Consider the following 27,278-nt stretch of genomic DNA (forward strand, 5'->3'; position numbering starts at 1 on the left):
GGGGGAGGACGGGGGAGGCGGCTGCGCCTGGAAGAAGAGAGAGGGCGGGAGATGGATGGGCAGGGATAACAGGTGTTGGCCGCACTCAGGGCACGCGGGAGGTGAACTCAGAGGGAGCCCCGTCACCGCGGCGGGTGGTGGGTGCTGCTCCGGACACCGGGGCGCCGTGCGGGCCCCCCGAGCGCCTGCTGCGCCCGCCGTCCCGTGCGATGGGAGCCACGCTTCCCTCCCCGGGCCCCCTTCTCCCACGAGCCCGCGGCGGCCGCCCTCCCTCCCCGGGGGCTTGCTGTCTGGGCCAGGCTGTCCCTGCCGTGGCGTCTGAGCCGACCTCGCTGTTTAACCGTGAAAGCGCCGCCTGCCCGACACCCCCCGCCCCCCCAGGCCGGGCTCACCGGGTCCGGGCTGTTCCAGCTCTCACCGCCCTCTCAGGGGCTAAATAACCCGCCTCGTGGCCAATGTCAGGCCGGCGCGGCCCCGCCCCCGCCAGCCCTCGGGGCGCCGTGGGAACCTGTTTGTCTGTGTCACTCACGCTGCCATTTCAGTCGCCTAGAAAAGTGCCCAGCGCGCAGCAGACATTCAATTAAATACTCACTGAATGATTGAATTAATTAGTTCGTCGGTCCGCTGGTCATGACGTTCAACAGACTCTATTCTGGAGGGAATTATTTAATTCTGTCGGCTGATATATTCTGGAAGGTACTGCAGTATTGTCTCATGCATGTTGTTTTAAATGATTAGTTCTAATAGTAAATTGCACCGAATGGGCTTCTTATACTCTTCAAAGTGTTTTTCGGCCCATTATTTCATGGTAGCCTCATTTAGGATATTTAACAGCCCTGTGATTACCTAATCTTTGAAATGAAATAAAACTAACAATGTATTTCTGCTCCTTCACGTACTTCATTCTCTTGATTTAAGCTCTAAACTGACCTGGCTTATTCCCACTTGTTATAACAGCTCGTGTTTATATATAGCTGCTAACTGAACGCCTTGCATTTAGCAGGTGTCCGTAAATATCTGATGACTTAATTTATTGTAACACTTTGGTGTAGTTTTCACTAACCTGTCAAGGTTTGCAGGGCATTTATAAGGTGAAATATTTAAATCAGACCACTTTTTTTTTTTTTTTTAGCCCAAAGCATTATATAGAAAGATCCCTAGGTAATTAATATATTTTAAAAGTAAGTGTTTTACTGTATTTACATTTTTTTGGTTGCTCAAGATCTCTGATTCATTTAAAATGTATTTTTCTCTAGCTCTCCAGACTATAATTCTTTTAGATTAGTTATCTCGGTGTCCGAGAAGGGTTGCTGATACGGGATAATTTTTTGCAACACCGTGATGCTTGCTCGAGGCCAGAAAGGAATGTGGGGGTGTCTGTGTGTGGGTGTGTGGGTGTGTGGGTCCCACCGCCTGCCCTGCTGGGCAAAGAGCTGCTCCACTCCCCCTCGGTCCCCAGAACAAGCTTTTCTGAGCCTTTAAAAACAATCAGATGTTTAATTGTTGTCACACTCAGAGCTTTCATTGGTCGGTGGCAATGAAGCATTTATGTAACATATATCCAGGCCGCTGAGGTCATCGGAACACCGGTGACCGGGATCACTGCTGGGTTTTTAGATTCAGTGCCAGGAATGCCCTGCCTGGTGAAGAATTAAAGAACTGTGAAAAGCATACAATTTGTCTCTCAGAGGAAAAAGACGTTCCTGTTGGTCTACTGGCCAGAGAGTCAAGGTAACCCGTGAACCTGACGAGGACAGGTTCTTCATATTTTTGTAAAGAAGCCTGTCTTCAAGTCCATTCTTTATGCGTTATTGCACGGCTGAAATATTTATTTTATACTCCATTGTGTTTTAAAAACTGAAGTGATAAGTATTCATTTTCATTTAACAATATTGCTGACTGAAGGGCATTTAACAGAACAACGAGTAATGTCTTTAAATTGACTCAATTTTCTCCCAAGATGATAAGTTATTTGAAGATAAAAACACTTTGAAAGATCTGAGTGACATCAATATTAACCAGAGTGAGCAGGAAGCACTTTGGTTGCTTAACAATATTTCTCTTGTAACCTGTCACCCCACTGTGAGATCATGTCACCACTGACGAAATCCAGTGCTTTCACGTGTCAACGATGTAGGGGGACGATATTACTGAGCTTGAGAATTATATATATTCTGATTTAAATCAATTTTATTTATAATTTATAATAAAATTATGGAATCCATGATATGGATTTGTGTCTGAATATTTGTGAGAGTTCTAATTATTTATGTTTTGGTGTGATTATTTTACAGGTTTAGTTTCAACTTTTAACTTTCACTTTTGAAATAAAAAGCAAAATATGAAGCTATGTGTACAAACCCTCATCGTAAAGCACTCTTGACTTCCTTTAAAAATCGCGGCCTGATTTCCTGTCACCCCGGTGGCACCTTCGTTACCGACAGCGTCACTTGTCATTACTTGCAGTGCCAAACCCGTGCTTCCAAAACGTTTGTCTCCCAGTGACCAAAGAGACGAGCCTCCTGCAGGACGTAGGGGGCTGTTCATCAAGCTGCCGGTTAAGGCCCCTTGTACAGCCTGAGCTTTTCCAACAGATGCTATTCTTTTAGTTCAAAATTACTTCTGTGCAATAGTAACTGAAAGTGTTCTTATCTTTCCTGCTCACTATGAAACACCCCAGAGTGCTGAGAGTGGTATGTGACCGTGAACCAACTCCCCTTGGGTGCAGGGGGGCAGGGCGGGGGCTGTTTTTGAATCAAAAATAGAAAAGGGGGCTGAGAAAGCTGTGACCTTCAACATTCTGCCCCCAATAACCCTCCTCAGCTCGTCCCTGAGCATCTGTTTGTGTGTGTGTGTGTATGTAATACATGTGTGCGTGTGTGCGCACAAAATCCTTCTTTGATTTAAAAAGCAAACGTTTTTGTTAAGTGTGTGCGCTGATAGCGGCCGGTTGTCCCTGGCAGGATGGTTTGCGAGCCCAGCGATAGCGCGCGGCCGCTGACGGGTGATGGATGTGCCCTGGCGCGCATCGCTCGCGGGGCCGTTCCTCATCCTCAGAAACGCACCATCAGTAAATAGTGAGGGATTTATCTCTTTTTGGACTTGAATGGTTCCACTCAGAGTAAAACGGATGGATTATTTCCCGTAAACACAAAAATGAAAACCTTTTAACAAGTCTTGTAGTCTTAATCTTTGAAAGCGAAGTAAGTCCTTTAAAAGGATGTCTTAGTTTGCTCCAATTGTCAGGAATGTATTACTTTAAATTTATCATTCTGCTTCACCTTATTTTCTTTCAAAACGATTCTTAGGCCATCAAATCAGATCACTTTAGTTTGATTTATAGCGCGGCTGAAACCGTGGGCAAGTCACATTCCTCAAGCGCTTTGAACGGCTCCACCTACAAATGCACCGTTTATTCTATGCAGGAGAGGTGCCCACGGCAGACGCTGCAGCCTTTTATCCGAGGCAGAAAGAAATGAGTAATTCCGTACCTTGTAGTTATTTACCTTTCCAAGCCGAGCCTCGCGTGTGCGCGCGTCTGTGTGGCCCTGACCGTCTGTCCGCGGCGGGCACGCGCCGGCACGGGTGGCTCAGCGGCGGGTCGCGATGGAGACGGTGGCGCAGTGGGAACGCGAACTTGAGCGTTTGCCGTCCGTCCCGTGCCTACAGTAGAGGCACTTCCTGTTCTTTAGTCAGCGCTCCCCAAACCCCATAAGGTGCCCCTCGTCTCTCCCATTTTACGGAAGGGAAACGCTCTCCCCGACGGCTGGTCCCCCCGACCACGACCACGAGCTGACGGGTCGCTGGGTTGTGACGCAGGCCCGTCCTCCCCCTCCCCCCCAGACTCCACGGTCATGGTCAAGGGCGCTCTCAGACCTTCCTGCGTGCCCAGCACCATGCGGACGTACAAGCGGACCAGCTGTGCTTCCTGCCCCCAAGAGTTCTGGTTTTCCTGAGAGCAACTCAGACTCAAAATTAAAAAAAAAAGGATCCACAAATATATCCTTTTAGGTTATGTCTATTTAAACGTATTTTTGATCAAATAATTCTATGGTAATATAAAGATAGCTAAACCACATTTGAATGGGGATGTGTTGAGCTATTTGCCATTTTTTCTTCATTTTGTTCTGTCAGAGATCGTAGTCTTGAAGTCTTACAGCGGACGCTGCTTGGCTGCCTGAGGAGTGTTGGGTCCCCCCTCCCAGCGCTAACCGTTTAAATCGACAGCTGCTGCAGTGTGAGATTTAAAAAATAATGTCGAGCCGCTTTATTTTAATTCGGGTAACGTTTAAATTTCCAGGGTGAAAAAACTGCGAACTTATTCCAGGATGAAAACGAACGTTTTATGCTCACCCCACACCTTCGCGTCCACCGTTCCAACCTCTTTTCCATGTTGCCCGTGTCGCTCCCTGCCCCGTCCGCAGGAAGGCGCCTTAAAGATACGTTGCCTTCGCCCTCGTTATGAATGCAGAACCTCAAAACACTTACTCGGGGCCTGCCAGTCCAGGCGATACAGCTGTAAGGCGCCACAGAGTGATGGAAGGAGGAGTCCCCACGTCTCAGTGACACACAGAGATGTGAAGTATATCACGGCTCAGCAGAATAATCACCTAGTGATGATTTTTGAAATACAGTGCTACCCCCACCCCACCGCACCCCCAAAGATTCCGCTCTGCCGTGTCTGTAGGAAGAGGGTACGAACCGGGGCAGAGCAGACAGTGGGAGGGGCTCCCCGGGGGACCTGCATTTTGGAAAGGATCTCTCGGTGCTCTGATAGCGCGCTGCCCACTCCCATCCCTCCTTTCAGAACGCGGAAAGATGCCCTTTAGAAGAACCTACAAGTCAGGTCCGTGTGAGTTAACCCGGACTATACTTACATCCGTAGTCAGAGTGGAGCCCAGCAGTCAGTGCGTGTGCCAGGAACCAGGGCATTTTGCTTCCTCGCAGGCAGATGGTCAGAACGGCCCGGTGCCCGTGACCCCTGAGGACCTCCGAGTTTAGGTGACGGGTGTTTTATTTAACTGGATGAAGTTCCTCTCTGCAGTAGTAACGACTGACGCTTGGGTGCTCACTGGGTCAGAAACGGTGCGAAGCGCATTTGCCAGGTTAATTTAAGGTTTGCAGCAGTGCCCTGAGGCAGATACTAAGACCGCCGAGGCCTGGCGCGGGGCGGCAGGGCCTTGGTGCACGTCCCTGCGCTGAGCTGTGCCCGGGCGGGCCGTCCAGGTCTGGTGACCAGCGCCCTGCCCTCTGCGGTTCTTGTTCATGCGCTGGGAGTCTGTGCCGTGTGTGTTTGTATGTACATGATTAGCTGCTGCGCACAGAGCGCCTGCTCTTTCAAGTATTTGAGAATTTCCTGGTCGTGTGTGTGTGTGTGTGTGTTTGTGTGTGCAGCATGTATATGCACAATTTATAGTTATGGGCGTCTATCGTTAATATGTTTAGTATAAGTAAAAATTTAATCTGATGAAATAAATGGAAATGAACACATTTAACGTTTTTATATTTCAGTTCATCGAAGGTCGACTGGCAAAGCTGAATTCAGGAAGGGGTTTCTCGGATGTCTTCGAAGAAGAGATCACTTCCGGGGGCTTCTGTGGAGGTAAAGACGGCTTCCAGGATGACTGCCCATTGTTCAGAGAGTAGTCGTCTTGGTTTTTGCACTCGTGTCTGATGTGAGCTATTTCACAAACAGCTACTTCCTCCTAAACCTGTAACGTCTCAGAGACGTTTTCTCATCTTACAAGACCTGTGCCGTTTGGGCCCCTTTCTGTCACTCAAGGCGTTAGGACGGCCTCCTGCATCCGTGGCGGTTTGTCCGGACGATGTCCTTCTATGACTGGACATGACCGTCCCAGAGAGGCAGCGTTTCTCCCTCCCCGCCTCTCCCGACCCGTGCTCTGTGTCAGAAAATACCAGTGACGGCTGCCCCTGAGGGACGTGAAGTAGGAGCGGGAGGTGCTAACATTGTCCAGAAAGAGCTCTGAACGCCACGCGCTTCTGCCAGGGTGTTCTGTAGAAGTCCTTACTTTTCTGCCCTGACGACCGTGCAGCATCAGGAAGACATTTCCGTCGCCATCCCTGGGGATTGCATTTCTTGAGCAAAGCTCTCCTTAAAGCAGTCCAAGGCGGCGTGTTGATTTATATGTGTGAGGTCCCATTTTTATTTAATATAATTAAGTTCCATGTAATGCAACAGTTGCCCTGTTGGACATGCACATATTCAAACCATGTCATCCTTATCCAGGCCATTGATGACTTAGGACCTGCCACTTTGTATGGTCGCCCCGGTGCACACTCCTGGCGCTGGAGAAGACTGTGCTTGAGTTCCTGTCCTGTCCTGTCCCTTCAGCGTGTGTGCTGAGTATCTGCTATGTAAGAAGGCTTGGTCCAGATACGGAGCGACCTAAACGCACAAAAAGCCCCATTGTCACCTGGTATCATAGTCATTTTTCCACCATCTGTAGGCTTAATTTGCAAAAAAGTTCTTTAGCCTGTGTGGGAATAAACAGTTTCTAGAATTGAGACATAAAATGTGAAGAGATAAATAATACTCATCTACAGATCTCCCAAATTTTCATTTTATTCTTAAATTAGGTTTATTTTTGCACCATGGGAATATAAAAGCCATTGAGGTAATTTGTTTGTTGAAAGACGCGCGCCGCGGCCTGAGCACGCTGACCTTGGCCTGTGGCCTTGACCTTGGCCTGGTGGATGCACAGCAGTTCACTGAAAGAATCCGGTTGTGGGAAAAACTTAGTTGCCGTGACCCGGCAGGTGCCCAGTGTGGAGCCGTCCACCTCCCCGCTGCTCACGGGTAAAGATTGAGCTTCAATGGAACTTTTGTGTTAAAATCAGGCTCTCTTACTTTTCACCGCAGACGAGCAAAACGTTGTCAGCTCGTGGACAAATTGCTGGAGGCGCCTATCGAGTATTTACATAACTGCTGTCTCATTAGCTGCAGGGCCCGTGGGGCTGGCGTCTCCTGCGGGATTGAAGGTGACATCTCGTGACAGCAGTGGGGTGGCGCTGTGATCCTTTTGTGCGGCTCACGTCTGTCCTAGCCATCGGGCCAGAGGCTTCTGTGACAGAGCAGTGTGGGGGCGGCTTTTCTGGAAGTTGGCGGGGTGGGGGTGGGGGGTCGCTAAACTTTTCACACGAGGTCTTAGTGTTTCAAAAAGGGTAGGATATTGGTCACTGGTTGGTACTTGATGTAGAGACAACGTTGTCACTACAACCTAATGCCAAGCACCTTGTTCTTTCCAAAAATGAAAAAAGGTTTGGCGTTCTTATCTTAATTGGGAGCCAGGACTGATCCAAGGTAGTTCACCAAGTATTAACTCCAGTCAGTACAGCAAGAAAGTACATTAAAAAATTATGCCTGGCTGTCAAGTGTTGCTTTGCAGTTACAATCGTACAGGTTATTTGCATATACATATATGATGCCTTGAAGAAAATAGGGCAGAATTCATTAAGATTTGAAATTAAAAGATGAGTAATTAATAAAAATTGCTAAGGTACTTACAAATGAAATATAGATGTAGTTCCAAAAATAGTTTCTAGAAGTCCGCTCCTGCCACTCGCCATCCGGGTGACATTTGTGAGGCAGGAGATGCATGTCTGTGTCACCATATTGAACCGTCCTTCCCAGAAGTAAATTGTTACAGCTTGGCCGTTACGCTCTTCATCACAGCAATAATGATATAACTATTCGTACTTATTGAATATTAATATGTGGCAGAAGCTCTTGTAAGAGCCCTACCAATCACACCTCACTGAACCCTCACACCGCCGCAGGAGGTACGTGCTTACCTTCCTTTTACCGGGCGCTCCTGCCCATCCCTCCCTCAAGGTCGCGTGGCTGGTGGCGCAGAGTCCGAACCGAGGCGTCTGCGTAGCCTCAGAGGCTGTGCTCACCTTAATGGCGCTAGTGTATGGCTTTCTCCTGGAAGAGAGCGTCTTAATTAGAAGACGTTTGCTGAACATGATCGGTGCCTAAGCCTTGTCCCCTCCAGCTGGATAAAAGTAAAATTCCTGTCGCTCTTGAATATCGCTTGAAGACTTTTTTTTTTATACCTAAAGCCCTCAGAAAGGTCACATTAGGGGACATCAGCATTCCCCACTGCGGCAGGAAAAATTGCGTCCCTTCAAGGAAAAATAATTTGGAGCTTTCAGAAAAGCGTCTCCTGCGTCTGCTGTGTCTGTAAACTGCTGTACCTGTTGCTCATGTGCATGGTTATGACCACATGGACGTGACCGTGGGGCAGCTTTACGATTCTCGTGGGTCTGATAGAAAATGTATCACGCAGGACTGTCCCACGGAGGGCGTCTAAATTCACACCGAGTCTGGAACTGTGGTTAACGGTGCTGTGACCCCGTGGAGATGTCCCGAATCTGTTTGCTGCCCCGTGGGTCCCCGTGGCCAGCGCTGTTAGAGAAATCCATGTCCTCCTGATTCCTTCCACGGGACCCTGCTGCGTGTCCAGCCTCCGCGGGAAATGCACGAGGGAAGGGAAGCGAGAGAGGGGCCGCCATAGATGAGGTCCAGGAGAACAGGCTGTGACTTAGGTATCGGTCTGTGCAGAGAGGCGCCGGAGGAGGGAGGAGGGAGGGGAAGACCACTTTTTCCTGTAATTCTTCAAATTTAAAATAAAACTAGTTCCTAAATCCGCTTTCAATGACCTAAAACTTTAAGAAGGAGAAGCGTGTTCCGACTGGCCTTCCATGGACGTGTGCGGTCCCTCTCCGTGAGTGTCGCCGGTTTCTTGGGCAGTTTTCTGATATAAACTCGTCAGGCTCGTAGTTATTGAATCCCAGTTCTTTTTGTTTTGCTTCTTACTGACTGAGGCGGCCAGGAAATCCGACAGGATGGGAGGTCATCAGTTTTAGTGTCATGTCGTTGGCCTCAGTGAGCAGTTTAGACCAATGACTTTTTTCTGGATAAGTAACCACAAATTCCTGGAATTTAAACAAATGCATTTGAAGAGAAAGTCTTTGTATAGCTGAGAATCACATCGTGTCCTTTGAGTGGGAGAGACCGGCTCATTCGATTAACAAGAACAATATTAAGCATTTTCTCAATAATGCTTTTTATTCCCATAATCCGGTTACTTTAACAGAAGGACTCGAATTTTTTTTTTTTTCGTGGGGGGGGGGGGCATTCAAATTCATTTTTAAGAGAAAAACAGCTTTAAAGTTTTTTTCAAAGAATAATGCGCCGGTCTCATAAATTTTGTGCAAACAGGAGCCTTCACTCTTAAAAGCACTAAATTTCAAGAGGCAAACGTGCTCTTTAAATATTTTTTTTAACAGGAGTCCACCTAAATTATCCCATATGTTTCCCCATGGTCCTAAGCAGTTTATTTTGGGACTTCCTGTTTGCTCCCCACCCTTCCCCGCCCCCCCAAACAGAGGACTCCAGATCCTTGGTGGCGGTGTCACGCCCACTGTTTCCTCTCAAGGTATCAGCTTGGAGCAGCCCTGTTTCCTTTTTCATGCAATTGCTTTGAAGTGATGCAGAGGAACCCTGCAGAACTCAGGGTGTACCCTCTGTTAGTCAGCTGCCTTCAGGGGCGGTACTTCAGGGTGGAAGGACTGAGCCGAGAATTAAAACACCTCAGTGTCTTAGCTTTGGGACCCTGGGCAGATAAGGCATCACTTGGGAACCTCAGCTTCCTCCTTGGGCAAGTTATTTACAATAATCACTCACATTTATGGTGCGTCTGAGACTCGGCGGGGACCGTACTGACGCCGTAGCTGCCAGGTGAAGGGCCTGTCCCCAAACCTCATGTGATATGTCAGTATATCTCAGTTAAAAAGAGAGGAGATGCTCTGTTTAAGGGATCCTGCGTCCTGGTTGGACAGGCTCTGCCTCGCCATCGGGACTTCGCTTTTTTCAGCATTTAAGCAACCAGGAAGGCAGATGAAATCTAACTCAGTGGGTGTAGGACGTTACTTTAGGCGAGTTTTGTGGCTCCATTAAAAATATATTTGTTTGTCTTCTGATGCCATCTTACTGAGGAAATGATCGTGTTTGGAGTGGAACATGATCACCTGTTTTATTAGAACTGGATTCGTCGCATTCTGGGCTTCCTGGTAACCAGGCTGCCGTCGGCCCGGAGCTCCGTTCCCGCCGCTGGCCCTGGGTGATGGCACCTCTCTCGTTGGGACTTCCAGCTGGAGAATAGTTTCAGACTGTGACTGCAGCCTAATCGCGCTGAAATCAAACTCGCTGTCAGTTCATGTTAATCTCTAACAGCCACAGAAAATCTTTTTCTATCCTCAAGGTTCTTTGCGTTAATAAACACCCTTCTGGTTTTTCTTTGCCTTTTCACTTGAAACATTGTTTTGAAATGAGCCTAATTGAGTAAAAGAGGCAAAATTTTTACAAAACAATATGGACATAAATCATTGAAAAATCAGTTTAAAAGACGTGGGAATTTTGGCTTTAAGAAGAGAGGTTATATTTTCCCCTCTGAAGATAATATTAAAAATGAAAAACAGTAGAATAACTGAATATATTAGCTTCATATGTGAGTAAAGAAAAAGTGTCTGTGCTTAAAAATGGTAATTACTGTGTTCCTAAGAATTAAAGCAATTTATTAATTTTTACAATATACCATCGCTTCTTTGACAACATTGCAGAAAAAAATGAAATTTGCTTACTAAAATCCTGGAAATACTAGTTCTTGATAAATTTTGGTTTATAGATTTATTTTTGATCAAACATTCCTGACGTTTTATTTTTGCACATTCCAGGGAGCCCGAGGTCCTATCAGCAATGGGTACATACAGTCAAGGTAATAATAACTTACAGTTTCTTCTTTCTGTCTTCCATCTCTGGGTTGTGTTCAGTGAAAGTTTGCTGTTCATAGTTTTAAGTTTATAGTCTGTTGGACTTCGTAAGTATAATTTTAGAATGGGAAGCTTTTGGTTTCGTGATAAATGGCTTGTTTTGAAAAGCAAGATTTCACCGACATTTTGTATTTTATTCCAAAACAAGGAATTAGGTGGAACGGTACCATTTAGTGGGAGTTTTATCATTTCTGGTAATGTTTTTGTTAATATGATTTTTAAAATACAAAACTGCCTTCCACAAACTGGGACTTCATTGTCTCACACTCAAACAGTTGATAAGCAGTTTTTTATGAAGCTTTAATGCATACCTGTTAATGCTCGTATTGCCCAGGTCTGCCTGAAGTGAAGGCAAAATGATTTTTAAATGATGTATTAGACCGACTTAAAAAAATAGAATGTTATGTTTGCATTGCATGTGAAATTATCATAGTATATAAAAGCTTGAAAACACGGAACACGAAATAATTTTGGCAGGTCTCTGTCTAACTGGTGACTGAAATTCTTTTCTGCACGTTAAGAATGCTTTGTTTTCAGGACTGTCTGGCCAGCGTTTTTTGAAATCAGTGTCTGTTTTTCCTTCGCAGAAAGGGGGTGCACTGTTCAACTCCGCGGTGACCAAAGCGACTCCCGCCGTCCGGACAGCGTATAAGTTTGTGAGTTTTCATCGTTAAAAATTCTGCTGATGCAATGTTACAACAGTTTCCTAGCTAACAGACATGTAAATCTAGAATGCTTTCTGTTTTTCTTTTAAAGACAGCTAGTGGGGTGGGGGGTGGAGGGACGGAGCCCAGAGGAGAAGGGACTATGGGCATGGGCAGCAGGGTGGGGATGGCTGGGGGGTAAATGGTAGTGGAAAAATACAATTAAAAAATCACCCCTTAAATAACAAATAAATAAATAAAGGAGATTTTAAAAAACCAGAGTTAATACCGACCAACACAAGTTCAAGCACTATAATTATGTCACTACAGAGAGGATATTTTATTTATCTAATGTAAAAATGGCTTCTCATTGTACTTCAAAGCGATCAGCAAAACGGGGCGGTCAGACTGCAGCCGTCTCTGACGAAGCGCCGTCTTTTAAGACTTGATTCTTTCACTTAACAACATATCTTAAGGCCTCGTCCTGTACTTGAGGCTCACGTAGAAAAAAGTGGAAGAAGACAGCGCGCTCCCTTCCCTCCGACGTGCCCTGACTCCCCATGATTAAAATTCTTCACCGAGTCTCCCTGGCTTATAAGTGGGACAGCAGTAACAAACTGGTAGCGACAGCAAGAAAGAAGTCCGTGGAGCACAGAAGACAGCGCGTTAACTCTCTGCGTGGGGTCGGGAAGCTTCTCTCAGGGGAGCTGATGACCAAACTAAGTCTTAGAGGGTGAATTGGGGGGGGGGGGGTTGCTGACCAGGAAGTAGGAACAGATATCATCTTGTCTTATAAAGCAGAAATGGTGGCTACATATAGATCTCAAATTGTAAGTCAAGTAAAATATGTAAGTTCTGAATTGATTAAAAAGTATTATTCTATTATTAAGTCAATCACACCAATTCTGAGATAGCATTTGAAGATAAATTCTCATTAAATCAAAACTCCTGCCCTGGATGTTTTTGGAAATAGAGAATCTATGGGACCTGCTGAATTAAAAAAACTGAAATACCAACCCACTAGCTCCTCCCTCAAGAAGCTACGAGTCTGATAGTAGAGACAAAGATGTAGCCTGATATTTTATAGCAGGGAAGCTAATCAACATAGTAGATTCAAAAAGGCATAGAAGCAGACTGATGGGAGCCCGAGGCGGGGCCGGGGGGCTCCATGGAGAAGGTGCAGGGGTCGAAGTGCAGACAGGCAGTTGTAATAGTGGTCGCAGGGGTGTAAAGTACAGCGCAGGGGGCACCTCAATGCTGTTGTAAAGCTGTGCGGGGGCCCAGGTGGGCACGGGCCACACGGGGGCTCGCTTTGCCAGGTACACAACGTCTAAGCCCTGTGCTGTGCACCCGAAACTAATACAATATTGGACGTCCGCTGTAGTTAAAAACAAACTTAAAAAACAGAAGAAAAAGAGATAATTTGGTATCAAAAATACAGGGCCACAAAGGTGACCACTTGGCAGCCTCACCTGGAAGTAAAAGTAAGACAGGCGCTCCCGTGGCCGTGGAGACGGGGCCTCTGCCCCTGGCTGGTGGTGGTATTTTGTAAAGAATACTTATTTATGTAAAGGTGAGCATCAGGTTAGTAAATTGGGAAGGACGGAGAGACCTGAGTCCCGCATTCCAGAGCGTCTGAAAGAGGCCCGCGCCGGGCGCAGGGCAGCGGACATTTGGAAGAGCCAGTGCTGCACGTGACAGAACAGTCATTGCTGTGCCACTCAGCTTTGTACACCAATGAGCATCGAAAAAAGTTAGCATGCATCAGGCGGATTCTGAAAGAAAAGAAGGTACTTAGGTAAACTGGAATGCAGTCCAAATGGGTAAGAATTCAAGGAGATTGCAAAAGGAATGTTTTTTGGTAATTACTCATTTTTACCTAATGGGTGTGTATGAGTTAATATGGGACCCTTTAAGTAGATTCGGTGGCTTTACCAGTAAAATAACGAATGTGAAAATGCCTTATTGGTTCTGAAGAGCCTGAGCGGGAGAGCAGCGTGCCGAGCCAGACGCCGGTGTTCTCTGTCTTGCAGGCCAAAAGCCACGCGAAGCAGGGCATAAAGGAGGTGAAGAGCAAGCTGCGGCCCAAGGTGAGGCCCCTTCCCCGCCCGCCCGGCCCGCGTCTGGCGTCCCCGGGCCGCACGCACTTCGCGAGCCCGGGAGACGGACGTGTGCAATGACTTCGGAAGCGGGCGCGGGCCTGTGTTCAGGAGTGTCTTTTTCGTGGCAAGCCCCTGGCCACGCCCTGCCACTGGGCCGGCTCCCCCTGAGCGGTCCCTGTCCTTCGCGTGTTTTCCCGCAGGACACCTGAGGGCGTCCCGGACACTTTAACAGGTGGTATGTTTCCGTCGCGTGGATTGCCCTGATATCACGACTGAAATTCTTGCTTCGAGCTGATACATTTTTTAAAAAGATGATTTCTGATGCAGAATTAAGCCATGACTATCATCATTTCGTTTTATAGGCTCTTTCCAAAAGTAGCTGCTTTAAGCATGTGTTTATTTTTATTTTTTATTTTTTATCCTCCCCTGAGGACCTGCTCCTTGATTTTAGAGAGCGGGGAAGAGAAACATCAATGTGAGAGAGACATCGATCAGTTGCCTCTCATATGCCCCAACTGGGAATTGAACCCACAGCCCAGGCATGTGCCCTGCCCGGGAATCAAACCCATGAACTTTTGGTTAGGGGACGACACACCAACCAACTGAGCCACACTGGGCTAAACTAGGGAGGTTTTTAATTTATAAACTTTTGTGTTTAAATCTATGAATATTGCATGTATATGAATATTTATGTGCATGTTTGATTTGATTATATCTTGGCAGATTTTATCAGTTGTTATTTTTTGAAATTTTACTTTTGGAGAAAAAACAAACACTACTTAAAACTTTCAGTTTCATCACAGAGAGCAAATGATCTTCATAGGAATTTTATTACAAATTATTCAAAGTAGAGATTATTTTGGAAATTAGTCATTCCTAATACAGAAAAAGGTGGGAAGGCCGGTATTTCCACAGAGGTTTGTCCCTTGTCACCTCCATCAGTATCGGACACTCCACAATCCGCGGGGGAGGGTAAGCGCTGCGTGTCTCTTCCTGTGCAGGACAGCGAAGAGGGCCACGGGACCGGCCCCAGCTGTGAGCAGTACACCCCGGTTTACGGCGTGCACAGCGAGAAGGGCGGAGACCCAGCGGGGAGTAAGCCTGCCCAGGTAAGGCTGCGCGCCCGGCTGCCCCTCCAGGAGCAGTTCTGTGCCATCACGTGATAGGCAGGCCTGCAGTCACGGTCAGGGAGGCGAGCGGTGGCCGTGGAGCAGGCAGCGGGGGGTGGGGGCCACGCGTCCCAGGTAGCCGGTCCACGGGCTTCTTGATGCCATCACAGAGCCTGCAGTCCCGTGAGCAGGGACGGCTCAGCGTGTGGTCGCCGACACAGGTGAACTGGGAGTCACATATGGGACCTTCCCCATTAAAGTCATCCGTGGAAACTAGGATACCCAGCCATCAATAGCTGTCTTTCCCCAAAGGTAGACGTTTCATTTGCTATGAGTTTTTAAAGCCTCTGCGTACATGCTGATGCCCGTTAAAATACCGTCCTCAGGTAGGAACGCGTTCAGTCGTGGCTCTGCGTGTCTGCCTGCACGTCGTGAGGAGGTGTCTGAGGTTATGCTTACCACGGGGAGCAGCTTTCTGTGTGAAGAAAATGTGTCCTTTTGTGCCTGTCTCTCCAAGTGGAATAACATTAGGGTCTGAACACACTGAGATTTGTAATGAAAAGCGTAAGGATTTCTGGGGATGGCTACATGGGGTTAAAGGCAGAATCTCCATGTCAGCACGTCAGAGACTCGGTGGTTATGGATTCGTTCATAGTCTGCCTCTTTCCAGAAACGCCTTATGCAGAACCCTAAAATAAGAGATTAAAATCCGTTCGATTTGGGTCGGGGCCCCGAGGAAGGACGCGTAGGAGGAGCTAACGCCCAGCCCTCTGACTTGTGGCCACAGAGATGAGGAGAGCCCGCCCCCAGGGCTCCTGAATCAGGGGTCCTGTTAGAAAGTCGTCCAGCAGGAAATGGGGACGTCGGTGTCCCCGGAGCGCACACCTGGGGGGGCTGGGGGGTGTACCTCGCAGGGCAGGGGTCACGGCCAGGAGACCCAGGTCAGCTCCCTCCATGGGGCCTTTCCTCTGCTCTTTGAAATGCTCAGGCTTCGTTTGCCACGGTCGTGGTCGCGTCTGCGTTCATCTGACACCTGAACAGCTTTTACACAGTTCCGAAGGCTGCCAGCAGAATTGGACGTAGACGACACCCTCCTCTTCCTTCTGGAAAGTTCCCTGAGCGAGTGGGCTTCCCTTCCTCGTGTTAGAACTGGCCGCCCAGGGAGGACCCGCGCCCTGCCCCCCTGCCGGCCTAGCCCGGGGACTGGACGCTCTGAGACCGGCCGTGTGGTCACGTCAGGCACCTGCCAGCAGGATTCCCGGGGACCTGCTGGGTCTGGTGACCCAGATAACCTTTGATGTTGCCTCTCCTTCTTCCCACACCTCGAGTTTATGGGGGTGACACAATACCCAAGCTCACAGAGCAGCCCCGGGACCCAGGGAGGGGGCTGGTGCTGGAGTGACGGTGCTGCTCTGGGGGTGTCTGCGTGCATTTCGTGATTAATGTAGCATCCCCAGCCGTCCACGCAGAGCGGGGACGGTCCTCCCCACTTTTCAGACTTAGTGACAGGGAAGCAGAGGGACTTAGAAACGCTGCTGCAGGAAGTGAATACAACAGTGGGGATCGCACGGAGAACAGCCTGAGGCCTTGGCCTTGGGTGGGGTCCAGAGGTTAAAGACAGGAGCGTGGAGTTCACGGCCGGCCCGACTGGGCTTCGCGGAAGGTCCCGGCTCCGGGCATTGGGCAAAGCGCAGCGTCCCTGAGCCTCCCCCCGCCTCTGTAAAGTGGGGGTCAGGACACGTGTCACTTGCCAGGACGCAGCAGGTATTGTACATCCCGTACGGGCGTGGAAAGCGTCTGCCACACACAGGCTCCCGCCCCGGCAGCTGCTTACACACAGACACGCGCCTCGAGCTTCCGGTCACAGGGTGACGCATCCCCTCGCGTTTCTGTCTCCCGGTGGTTCTCCCCGGACCCACCGCAATTCTCTGGTCTCCAAAGTGACGGGAACCCCGAAGCTGTCTGTTCCCACGTGAGTGGGGGTGACTTCAAGTCCTCAGTGTATGATTAGAAAAGAGACAGACAGCTCGTGTGCCAAGACCTGTCTGGGTTTATGAGGCCTGGGGTGAGTCGTTTGATTGTCGATAAAACGACGAAAACAAAGAGTGTGGACTGGACTCACCCACCGCGGGCCTGTTCGCCTGTCCACGTGCGGACTTGACCTTGGCAGCGGCAACAGCTTTGCGCTTTCAGCCTCCAGCAGACCTGAGCACACGGAGCGCTTCATTTTCACCTGTTTTTCAAAAGACGTAAACGTGACTGTGGTCATTTCCATCCCGAGGATACATCTGGAAGTGAAAAAAGCGAGGTTCGCAAGCTCGTTGGAACGACCAGACACCAGCGTCACCCGGTGTTCCCCGCCAGCACTCGGTGACACAGCTCGTCTTCGGGACAGCCTGGGGGTCACCACAACCCCCCCACCCCCCACGGCACACAGCGGCGTGCGGGTCGGCCCGCTAATTAGTGTGGTTATTTCCCGTTTTGTTGATGAGGCTTAAATAAATGTCAAGGGGTGCAGCCAAGGAGAGCTCCCAATTAGGCTTCCCATTTGTAAGTCCGGGCCCTTCCCTCTTTGTGCGAGATGACAGTTCCAGCCGCCGCTGCTGCTGCCTAACAGGGCTCCGGGGAGAGCGTCCCCTGGTTTTATGGAAAACAGGGCCAGGCGGGGCCGGGGGGGACACCAGCCGCGGAGACACCAGCCGCGGACCGTTTCATCTTGACGGCATGCTCACCTTCTCTCCGCCGTTCCATTTGGGGCAAAATACCATGGACCCAGTGGGCAATGTTTAGACTGAGTCTGTCAGCGAAAATGGTGTGTTAACATACTTACTTGTAGAAATTTTGTGGCGTTTACTAAGGATGAGAAGTTCCTTGAAATAATAGGTCCAGTTTATATGAGTGTAAGATACTGCCCCATTTTTAGTCCTGTTAGCTATTCTTATTCTAATAATAATGTGTGTGTGTGCACATCACACACACACACACACACCAGCCACACTGGTGAACTGTCGCGGGAGCTGAGCTGTATCCCCATCATCATTAACAGATGGAAGGCCCCAAGCAAGCAAAGCGCCGCACCCCGATCCCGTGGCGGTGAGGGGCGAAGGCTCTTTGTTGCTGAGCCCCAGTAAAACCCTGGCACACGGCGCTCTTAACTCTTTCACGTCTGGGCCAGATGGCAACCCCCTCAGATGTATTTTCAACCTAGCCAGGAAATTATGTCAAAGCTGCATAGAAAATAGGAATCAAAGGTTATTTTTCCACACCGAGAATGGAGTCACGACTTTCACCCACTCACAGCGTTTGCAGACAGAAGTATGTTTAATAGTCCTGTTTTCTGCTGATAACAGCGAGGACTATGAAACTCACGACCCCTTACTCTGGTTTTGAGTGTATTCGCATAGAGACGAATCACGTGAGACAGGCAGTTACCTTTGAACCGATACGTAGGGAAGGTGTGTACCTTACAAGATATCACTGATGTGAGGCTCCGTTTTTTACCCCGTGTGCAAGGCGGTGCGCGTGCTTCCAAGGAAACTCGGCCGTCTTTCTGCGTCCTGTGTGTGTATTGGTTTATGTGTCACCCTCCTGGGCTGGTGGAAGGGGCACAGCAGCCACCAGCTCATTTTGTAATGGACGAGCCGTGCAAGTCCCCCGTTAAAGAACGTACTTAGGAGCCACGTGTCCTTTTTGGCAGGTCAAGGCTTGCAGGTGAGGCATGTCAAAGCTGCATTCTTGAATGGAGACCAAAAAGAAATCCCAGCATGGAAGCATGTTTTTAAAAATAGAAGCAGTCAGAGGATGAATTTCATATTTGAAAATGCTGCGGATGAAATGAGTGTCCTGTGCAACTTATCAGAAAAGACAGAAGCGTAGCTTCTCTCCGAATTATCCAGCTCCGCCGCCAAGGCTGGGGGAGCATCCACGCCTCACGGGGCCTGGGCAGCAGCCTTGTGTTCAGGATACACTTCCCTTCGTCGGAAACCAGCGGACCCTGGGAAGAAAACGAATGTAATTAAAGACGGTGTTTCTTGCTCTGGCGACACCTGGGCATCTTGGGACAAATACAGGCCATTGAATAGCTTTGCTTTATTGGTCAAGAAAGAAATGGCATAACCATTGGTTTGTGGAGGGAAGTAGCCGCTCCTTCCGACCAAGAAAAAGTGCCTGTAAACCACAGAGAGAGAGATCAGGGTGAGCTCGGGGAGGGGATGTGTGTGAAGGAGGAGACCCCGAAGGCTTCACATAAATTTCTCAAAATTGTAAAAATAAGTCTAACCGGATCGTGATGAGCAGACAGACCCTTTTTAAAAATGTTTTGCCCTTAATTTAATTTGGCCCAGTATGAAGGATACTATCATGAGGATCAAGCTAAATTGCTGAATTAAAGTGATAAGGAAACCTATCAGGAAGTTTTAAAGGATACATATTTTTTAAGTGTCTTAAGTGAATATGCTTCCATTTAAAGATGCCCACAGAAGATACCGCCGAAATGGAAACACGTTTTCTCAGTCCCTGTCCCAAAGGCACTCTTTCCCACAGGGTATATTTACTGTAATTTATACCAATGTCATTCATTTTTAAAATGCCTAGTTTCAAAAATATGGTTGCCATATTGCTAATTATAAAGGAAGTTATCTTTTCTTTTTCTTGTTGAAATAATATTACTTTCCAACATGTCAAATAGGATTATAGTTCAATCTGGGCCCTGCATGCCCCTCCCCCCAAAATCAGTTAGAGAGAACAAGCGTGCCCTCTAGCGGGCGGTGTGTAATACTTCTCTCCTTGAAAGAAGATACATTACAACAGGACAGAACTCCTCGTGATAAAATTTACCTTTCCGACTGGTCTTTTTCAAAAGCTCAATGGAGTTCACATTGAGGCATTTAAATCATCATGAAATTGTTCAAGAACATTATTCTTTCAAAGAAATAATTCAAAACCAACTCCTCCTTTCAGTAAGTGGCCAGGACTTCAATTTTAAAATGTCGAGCTCAGCCAAATACTCTTCAGCATGTTATAGAGACGTAATGGCAGATAGCCTTACTTACGGGAACATGTTCAGTATATATTATGAGCTATTTTTAGGTTGAAATGTACCTTTTCAATGTTATGATTATACACTTCAAATTTATGACCACAAACGGCGATGTCATTTATTACAAAGTCTTGAAAGAAAAACAGAGGTGCTCAGTTTTTCCATTTAGTAAATATAATGGATGTTACCATTCTAGACTTTACATCAGTGATCACGTGACTCATGCTTTTCCTCACGATTTTCTGTTCTGTTTCACCTCGTGAGAGTTTTCCCTGTTACCTCTTTAATAACTTTGGGGGGCTTTTGGCGAAATTAAAAACATGTCTCTGTTCCAGAAGTACCCAATTTTTATAGACAAATTCTTATTTTTTTCCCCAGACATCCTGGGGTACCAAAATAATGGCTTTTTTTTTGTTTCATGTTTTGTGTACGGAACTGCTTTTAAGGTTGGTCGGAGAGCAGTGTGAGCGTCAGTGAAAGGAACAGCCAGCCTTGTCTTTGTAAAGTCACCACTGCCCCCTCTTGGTCCCCCAAGACACAGAAATTGCTGGGAGCCTCAATAGAGACAGGCCTGCCAGAGCGCCCCAGGGTCTCACTGCAGGCTGCACGGGACTGCTCTCTCCGCCACGTTGCTGTAGTTACTGACCCAGAACATGAAATATTAGAATAGCGTATGAGTATTTTACGTGAGCCTGTGCCCCCATACCAATTTATATGTGTGTGTGTGTGTGTGTGTGTGTGTGAACATTTAAGTGTAATACTGGTCTTTACTCACAAGCCAATTGCTGCCTCCCCTTTATGAATGTCTGTGACGTTTGTAAGATAATGCTTTTGAAACCAAAATACAATTGCAATTTCTGTTACGTTTCTTGCTATATTCAATGCAGAAACCGTTTAAGACTTCGCACGCGCGCACACACACACACACACACACACATTTTATGGTTATTATATATGGGTGGGGTAACCTGAAAAATAAAATCCAGCTATAATGATTTTCCGGATTCGATATTTTAAAAGGTACGTATCTCTTGCAACCATATTGTAATCCGATTCTGTTCGTCGGCGCTGACCCCTGCGGAGGGGCTCGGAGCCGGGGCGCTCTGCTCTCTGGGAGAGCGGAGGAAAACCCGTGATGGTGTTCCTTAGATGATTTAGTCTTCTATCGTCGCTGGCACGGGAGCTGACATCCATCTGCTCTTTGCATTCTAAATGGAAGGACAGTCAGAAGCAAAATGAATGAAAATATATGATTCTTGGTCCAAGGACTCAGTAAGACGGGGGTGTTCTGAATATGAAACAGGGCCTTTCTAAGGGAGTGACCATCAGGGGACCCCTGAATGGCGGGGCGGGGAGCAAAATGAGGAACCTCAGGAGGAAGATGAAACCCCGTGGCCTGGGAGAATGGGCCGAGGGTCCTGGGATGTCCCTGGACCACTTCAAAGTCACCTGACACGTACCTGCTCAGCCCTTCCAATGACTTGGACAGGAATATCAGTTTTCAGCCTCTTTGGAAAAGCGTGTTCATCTTTCGTCCCTTCAAGCTGCCATCCGTTCACTGACCTGGGACACTTGTTTCCCCGGCGTCTCTGGGGACGGCCTCACCTGGCGGAATTCTATAAAAGCCTTCCTAGCATCTGGGCAAGAGCCCCGGCAGAACTGACTAGTCTTGTCCAGGACACTTTTCTCCATTAAGCCTTCGGTTCCCTAATTTATAAAAAAGGGGAAAATGCTCACCAAAATGTGTTGTCAACCAGATATTCACGTACGTGTTTCATGAAATAAAGCACAGAAAACGTCTGACACGCACGCCGAAGCCAGTGACCCATGGGTCGGTCCCCTGACTCTGCTCCGGTTCCCACCTATAAAAATGAGGTCACACTCTTAGAGCGCCTTTCAGGCCATCACCCGTGTGTGTTTTTAAGGTATTGCCTTTATAATTCTGTATAGTGGGGTTTCTAAATGTACTCTCATATTATTTTATATGCAAATACTTCCTAGCCTGAAAGGTGCATACGCCCGGGATTGCTGTAGACTTGGGGTAACGCTTGCGCCCCGTGGTTATTCCAACTCTGAAGTGGGGTGGTCATGGCACAGAGAGTGGCCACTTTCCAAAAATTATATATTACATGCATCTTAATGTTACGCAGTCTAAACATCGTATTTGCCCGTTCCTCTGCGTGTAGCCGGTGTTTTCTCCTGCCCCCCAACCCCCCAAATGAATGGAAACTTGGCCTTACCGGGGGGCGTCTGCCATCTAGTGACGGGAATGGGGACTGCGGGAGCAACAGGCCCGTTGGTGGGGGGGGGGGGGGCTGATCTCACCTGTCCTGTCTCATCAAGGACCAAGGACAGAAGCACTGACCTAATTAATTGTAGCGAAACCAGACACTGAGTTCTGCGGCTTCGTGGCTGGGGCCTTCTGCCTGCAGTAAAGAGTAAATTTATATTGAGGGGTAAAATGATAACTTCCCGGTGCTTATTCCGGGATGTGGTCGTTAATAATTCACGACGGAGGTGCTTGTTGGCACCCGGACACTTGCCCACGGCGTGCTCCTCACTGGGAGACTTCTGTCCGGATCCGAAAGGGAACCGTTTTCCCGAGTACATGCAGTGTACACAGTTCACTCATGACGGCTGCCGTGTGCGTTTCCGTCACCCACAGATAGATCAAAAGGTAAGAAGATGTGCACCCCCTCCCGGGAGCTGTCGTCCCTTGTCTAAGGAGATGTGTGCGCTTCTGTTGGTATCGCACGCGTCGCGATGGTTCTCCTTTCCGTAAGCATCCGTAGTTCCGTTTCTGTCTTGTTTGGGGCGCAGGCGGCCGGAGATGCTGTAGACCCGTGACTTAGGAACCCAGGCGAAGAGGCGCTGGGACTGGCGCCATGTCCCCGCCCTGAGGGACACACACACACATGGTCTGCAGCCTGAGCTGCTCTGCTCCCAATCGCCCGGAAAGAGTTCTGCTGCTCGCAGAAGGGGGAGCCCTCCTGTCTGCCAGGTGGTGTATCTTCTGGGCACTGTGGGCGCAATCCTTCGTTTTCCCAGGAAGCTGTGCCCCTGCGTCCTGCTCTGCCCGAAACAAACGCGGACGCGATCGGGTTCACGCACGCTCGGAGGCCGGGGATGCGCGTGTTAATAAGCTGCCATTTCTCCTTCTCTCTCTCGAATGCTGGTCACATCACTTGTGAGCCGAGGACTCCCCAGCCAGGGGCTGGGTGCTGGTGCCGCGTGCGTCCAGGTTCGGTCCTGCGACCTGTTTCGGGTTCAGTGCCCCGAGGTTCAATACGTGCTGAGCTAAGTCATCCCGATTCCGTCCCTCCTTCCTGCCCAGCGTGCGACGTTACTGGGTAACACTCAAAAACGCTGACTGGGTGTCGATCTTAAAAGCGTTCCTTATCAGGTCAGATTGTCCCTTAAATGTTATGGAAGAGACTTCTTTGCTCTGAATGCCCGGCCGTTGTCCTCTCCCCCCAGGCACACTCGAAGGGGCCGGTGAAGAGCCTCGACCGCACTGTGGACGGGGACGGGGACGAGGACCTGGAGCGAGCTAGCAAGTCAGTACCGGGCGCGGAGGTCCCGCTGGGTGGCGTGGCTGCCCACAGATGTCGAGGGTGACGCACGATGTGTCTGGTGTGCACGGCCAGATCCGGCCTCACCCCTGTACCAGACCCTCGCCACGGGAGGCCTGGGCCCCTGGGGGTCTCGGGGGGAGAATCTTGAGAGGGGGCAGCGAGCTGGACCCGAACTCCCTTGTCCTTGAGCCGCAGTCACAGCCGCAGAGACGTCAGGGACACAGCGAGAAAGGAAACAGAGCCCCTGCCGCCCCCCAAAGGGGCCGACACAGCCTCAGGAACAGTGACGACAGACGGGCCCCTGAGACCCGCTGAGTCGGGGCTGGGGGGAGACTTCAGTCTCCGGTGCTGTCAGAAGAGGAGAGTTTGATACAAAGTGTTAAAATCAATTTTATTATAGAATAAGGGAATTCATAGTGGGATGTGTTTAACTTCTTAACCCCTTTAAGACACGTGGGGATGACAGACAGACATCCTTTTTCTTTGTGAACTATTTGAGTGCATAAGGGAACGGGCGCTGCTCTAAGGTGAGTGAATAAATACAAGGAAACCACATAAAACATTGAAAGTGAACTTGACTGTAGCCAGTGTCCCGGGGGTCCAGCCTCGGGTCTCGAAGGCTAACAGCCCAACCCCCACGGTCTAGCCTGCGCGGAACCCCGGCTTCTGCGTCCCCGCGGGCCACGGTGCCGTAGGCTGGGTGTCTGTTTGCCGGTGACGCAGAGAGGCAGGGTTTCCAGCCGGGGAAGGGTGAGACCCGCTGTGAAGGGCGCGGCCGACGGGCGTGGTGTGAGCGGCGCGCACGCCTTGTCTTTCCCAGGTTGTCGTCTGAGGACGGCGAGGACACGTCTGCTGACTTCTATGAAAGTGACGACTCCATGGGGCCAGCAGGGAAGACGCCCTACTCCGGGGAGATGGACCTGCTGGGGGAGATCCTAGACACGCTGAGCACGCACAGCTCCGACCAGGGCAAGCTGGCCGCCGCCAGGAGCCTGGACTTCTTCCGCTCCGTGGACGACCTCGATTACAAGGCCGCGGTGAGTGGGTCCCCGCCTGTGCGGTGCTGCTGTCTCAGTTCAGAGAAGCATTGAACCTCTGACGGGTGTGTGTCAAACGTCCAACAGACAATAAAGTGTCATCAGTAAGACGTATTTCTAGGAACACAATTCCGGGTTTTTCTTTTTCACTTACCCAGTTCTGCGAGTGGTTGTCATTAATGGAAATTCTTCTGTCAAGCAGGGACGTTTTCTGACAATCTACGGGAATCAGGCCCTTTGGTTCACAGGCCAGCACTCAATTCACTGAGCCACACCAGCCAGGGCTGGCAAATTCCTTTTATTTTACTTTATCTCCAGCTTTATTGAAGTACCATTAACCAATACAAGTTGTATATGTTTAAGGTGTAGAACTGGATGCTCTCGTGTGCCCTGTGAGATGGTGCCCACCGTCCAGCTGACTAGCGTATCCATCACCTACCCGCATTACCAGTTCCTTTCCCCTTATTTTTGAGGTTAGAGCCATTTAGATTTACCCTTTTGGTAAATTTCAAGTCCAGTGTCGTTAACCGCGGTCAGCGTGCTGAGCGTCAGGCCTCCAGAAGTGAGTCACGTGCAGGGCGGGAACTTGGTGTCCTCGGGGGACATCCCCCGCTCCTCCTGCCCACACCGCAGCCCCGCGTCTGCGTGGGCACACTGTCACTGAGCCGCGCAGCGCTGGCCTCCTGCGTCTGGCCACGTGCAGTCACTCCAGGCTCACCCACGCCGTCACCGACGGCAGAACTTCCCTCTTGCTCAGGCTGAGTCACAGTCCCCCGGGTTTCTACGTTCCCTTTGTCCCCTCCTCCATCAGAGACACGTAGGCCGGTTCTGTGCCCTTGGCTCGTGAGCCTGCCTCGGTGAACACGGGGTGCAGCTGTCTCTTCATGACAGTGACTTCATTTCCGTTGGATAAACACCCAGGAGGGGACTCTCTGGGTCAGAAGGCAGTTCCGTGTTTGATTTCTTGAGGACCCTCCTCACGGAGCTCCACAGTGGCTCCCCCAAAGCCCGTTGTCACTAACCGGGCGGAGGGCCTCCCTGCCCCGCTCAGTCTCGCCAGCACTTGCAGGCTAGTGTGACTTCCGTGGGTGGCAGTCGCGAGGACGAGGAAGGCACATCGTTGCTTCTCATTCTCCGTAAAGAGGCCGCCGGGGGGTGTCGGGACTAACCGTCAGCGCTGTGTGCGCCCCGGAAGGCACGTCACAGCCCCACCTTGAAGATGTTCCTCCTGATGTCAAGATGGGAAAGGAAATTGCTAAAGTAATGCTATGATTTTATTTAAATTTTCTGAACGTGTTGCTTCCTCTTCCAGAACAAATCCAACGCCCCGAGTGAGAACAACCTGGCCCTGCTCGGCGGTGGGTCTGGGGACCCGACCGAGTGGCACCTCGGGCAAGATGACAGCGCCCTTCACTGCAAGCACCTGCCTCCATCCCCCAGGAAGCGGGTGTCTTCCGGCAGCGGCACAGGTGCTCTGTTCCTCCTGATGGAGGGGAGCAGGGACGAGCCCCCCTGCGCGGCCAGCGTGGGCGCGCCCGGGGCCGTGGAAAAGGCCGCCTCCACTTCAGAGCCAGACCTGCTGTGGCCTCCTCCTGACGTGTCCCCGCCTGGAAAAGGACCGACGGCAAAGAAGGAGACACTAAGCCACGCTGCAGATGGGCTGCCCGTCCCCGGCCTCGGGCGACGTCCGTCCACTTCCGTTCCTTGGGAGAAAGAAGGGGAAGAAGCCAAAGAGACTTCGGACTCCGTCGGACTGCTCCACGAAGTGGTGTCATTGTGTCACACGACGGCCACCCTCCAACAAGACTCGGACGTTTCAAAGGAAAACACACGTGGACACCAAACGTCACTCAACAATTAAGCGTCAGTCTCTGGCATCTGAGCTTTGTGGGAGACATTTTAGGGTTCCATGTAATCAATCCAGGAGACAGTTATTTGTAGGAATGACAACTCTTGCTACTATCTAAAAACTGTTTTTCATTGGGAACCAACCCGTGCATCTCTTGGGCGTCTGCTGCCCGTTGGTTTTTTAGGCGTAAAGCCAGTTCTTCTGCTGCGCTCTGAAATCAGGTACCGGGTGTATGTTGGAGGTTCCTGTTGAATGTAGGGTTCCTCAGTACCGGTGCTTACAGCCATTCATTCTGTGTAAACTGCGTGTGCACCCCAAGTAGCCCTTGCACGTAACCAGGAGCTCTAGGCTCGTCTGGCTGAGCTTGAACTGATGAGGACACCCACACTTCTCAGACCTGCCCTGGGGACGCTGAAACTGCTGACCCAGATCGCCTTAACCTTATGCCTCTATTAAGCAAACTTCAGTAATTTATGGAATGACTTGTAAATCTCCAAAGATAAGTTATAAGTGTTCTGCAGAGCAGTCATGCCTTTTCTAGTCATTGAATTGAGGACAAAATTTGTTTTTTTGTTCCGTTAAAAAGCTCTCTTGTGGACGCTGCAGCCATGTTTTCCGGAAAGCACGCAGGTCCACGCTTTCCCACAGTGGGACACGTGGGTGGCCGTGTGACGTGAGTGCCTCCTGGTTTCCGGCGACACCATTTTCCCCGGTCTCTCAGGAGCCAACCTAAATGGTCTGTATCATCTCAGATTTGCTTTTGAAGTAACTGGCATTACATTTTAGAAGTTTTAGACTTATAGGAAGATTGTGAAGGAGGTACGGGGGTCCCCCTAGGCCCCAGCCCACAGTTACCTCTGCCAATGTCTCACGCTAGTACGGCCCGCTTGTCGCAATTCAGGAGCCAGTATTGACGGTCCACGCTTCATTTCCATTTCCTCAGTTTCCCCTGTTGTCTTTTTCTGTCCGAGGATGCTGTCCAGGAGACCACGTGACATTTGGGCGTCACGCCTCCTTAGATCCCCTTTGGCTGACGGTTGCTCAGACTTGCCTTGTTTGTCGACCTGGCC

The 27,278-nt window shown here is 49.5% G+C and overlaps 1 protein-coding gene across 1 annotated transcript in view; it reads left to right on the plus strand.

Moving 5' to 3' along the window:
• Positions 1–26,903, plus strand: part of DENND1B (DENN domain containing 1B) — a 124,230-nt gene extending 97,327 nt beyond the window's left edge. Inside the window, exons 16-23 of the mRNA XM_090263264.1 lie at positions 5,512–5,602; positions 10,759–10,799; positions 11,442–11,510; positions 13,532–13,588; positions 14,602–14,709; positions 23,225–23,304; positions 24,143–24,359; positions 25,672–26,903. Coding sequence (XP_090119390.1) covers positions 5,512–5,602; positions 10,759–10,799; positions 11,442–11,510; positions 13,532–13,588; positions 14,602–14,709; positions 23,225–23,304; positions 24,143–24,359; positions 25,672–26,220 — 1,212 coding nt within the window. The 3' untranslated portion in view covers positions 26,221–26,903. The remainder of the gene's footprint in view (positions 1–5,511; positions 5,603–10,758; positions 10,800–11,441; positions 11,511–13,531; positions 13,589–14,601; positions 14,710–23,224; positions 23,305–24,142; positions 24,360–25,671) is intronic.
• The last annotated feature ends 375 nt before the right edge of the window (positions 26,904–27,278 follow it).

Source organism: Furipterus horrens, unplaced genomic scaffold, assembly GCF_987537825.1.
Source record: "Furipterus horrens unplaced genomic scaffold, mFurHor1.1.pri manual_scaffold_15, whole genome shotgun sequence".
Taxonomy (NCBI): Eukaryota; Metazoa; Chordata; class Mammalia; order Chiroptera; family Furipteridae; genus Furipterus; species Furipterus horrens.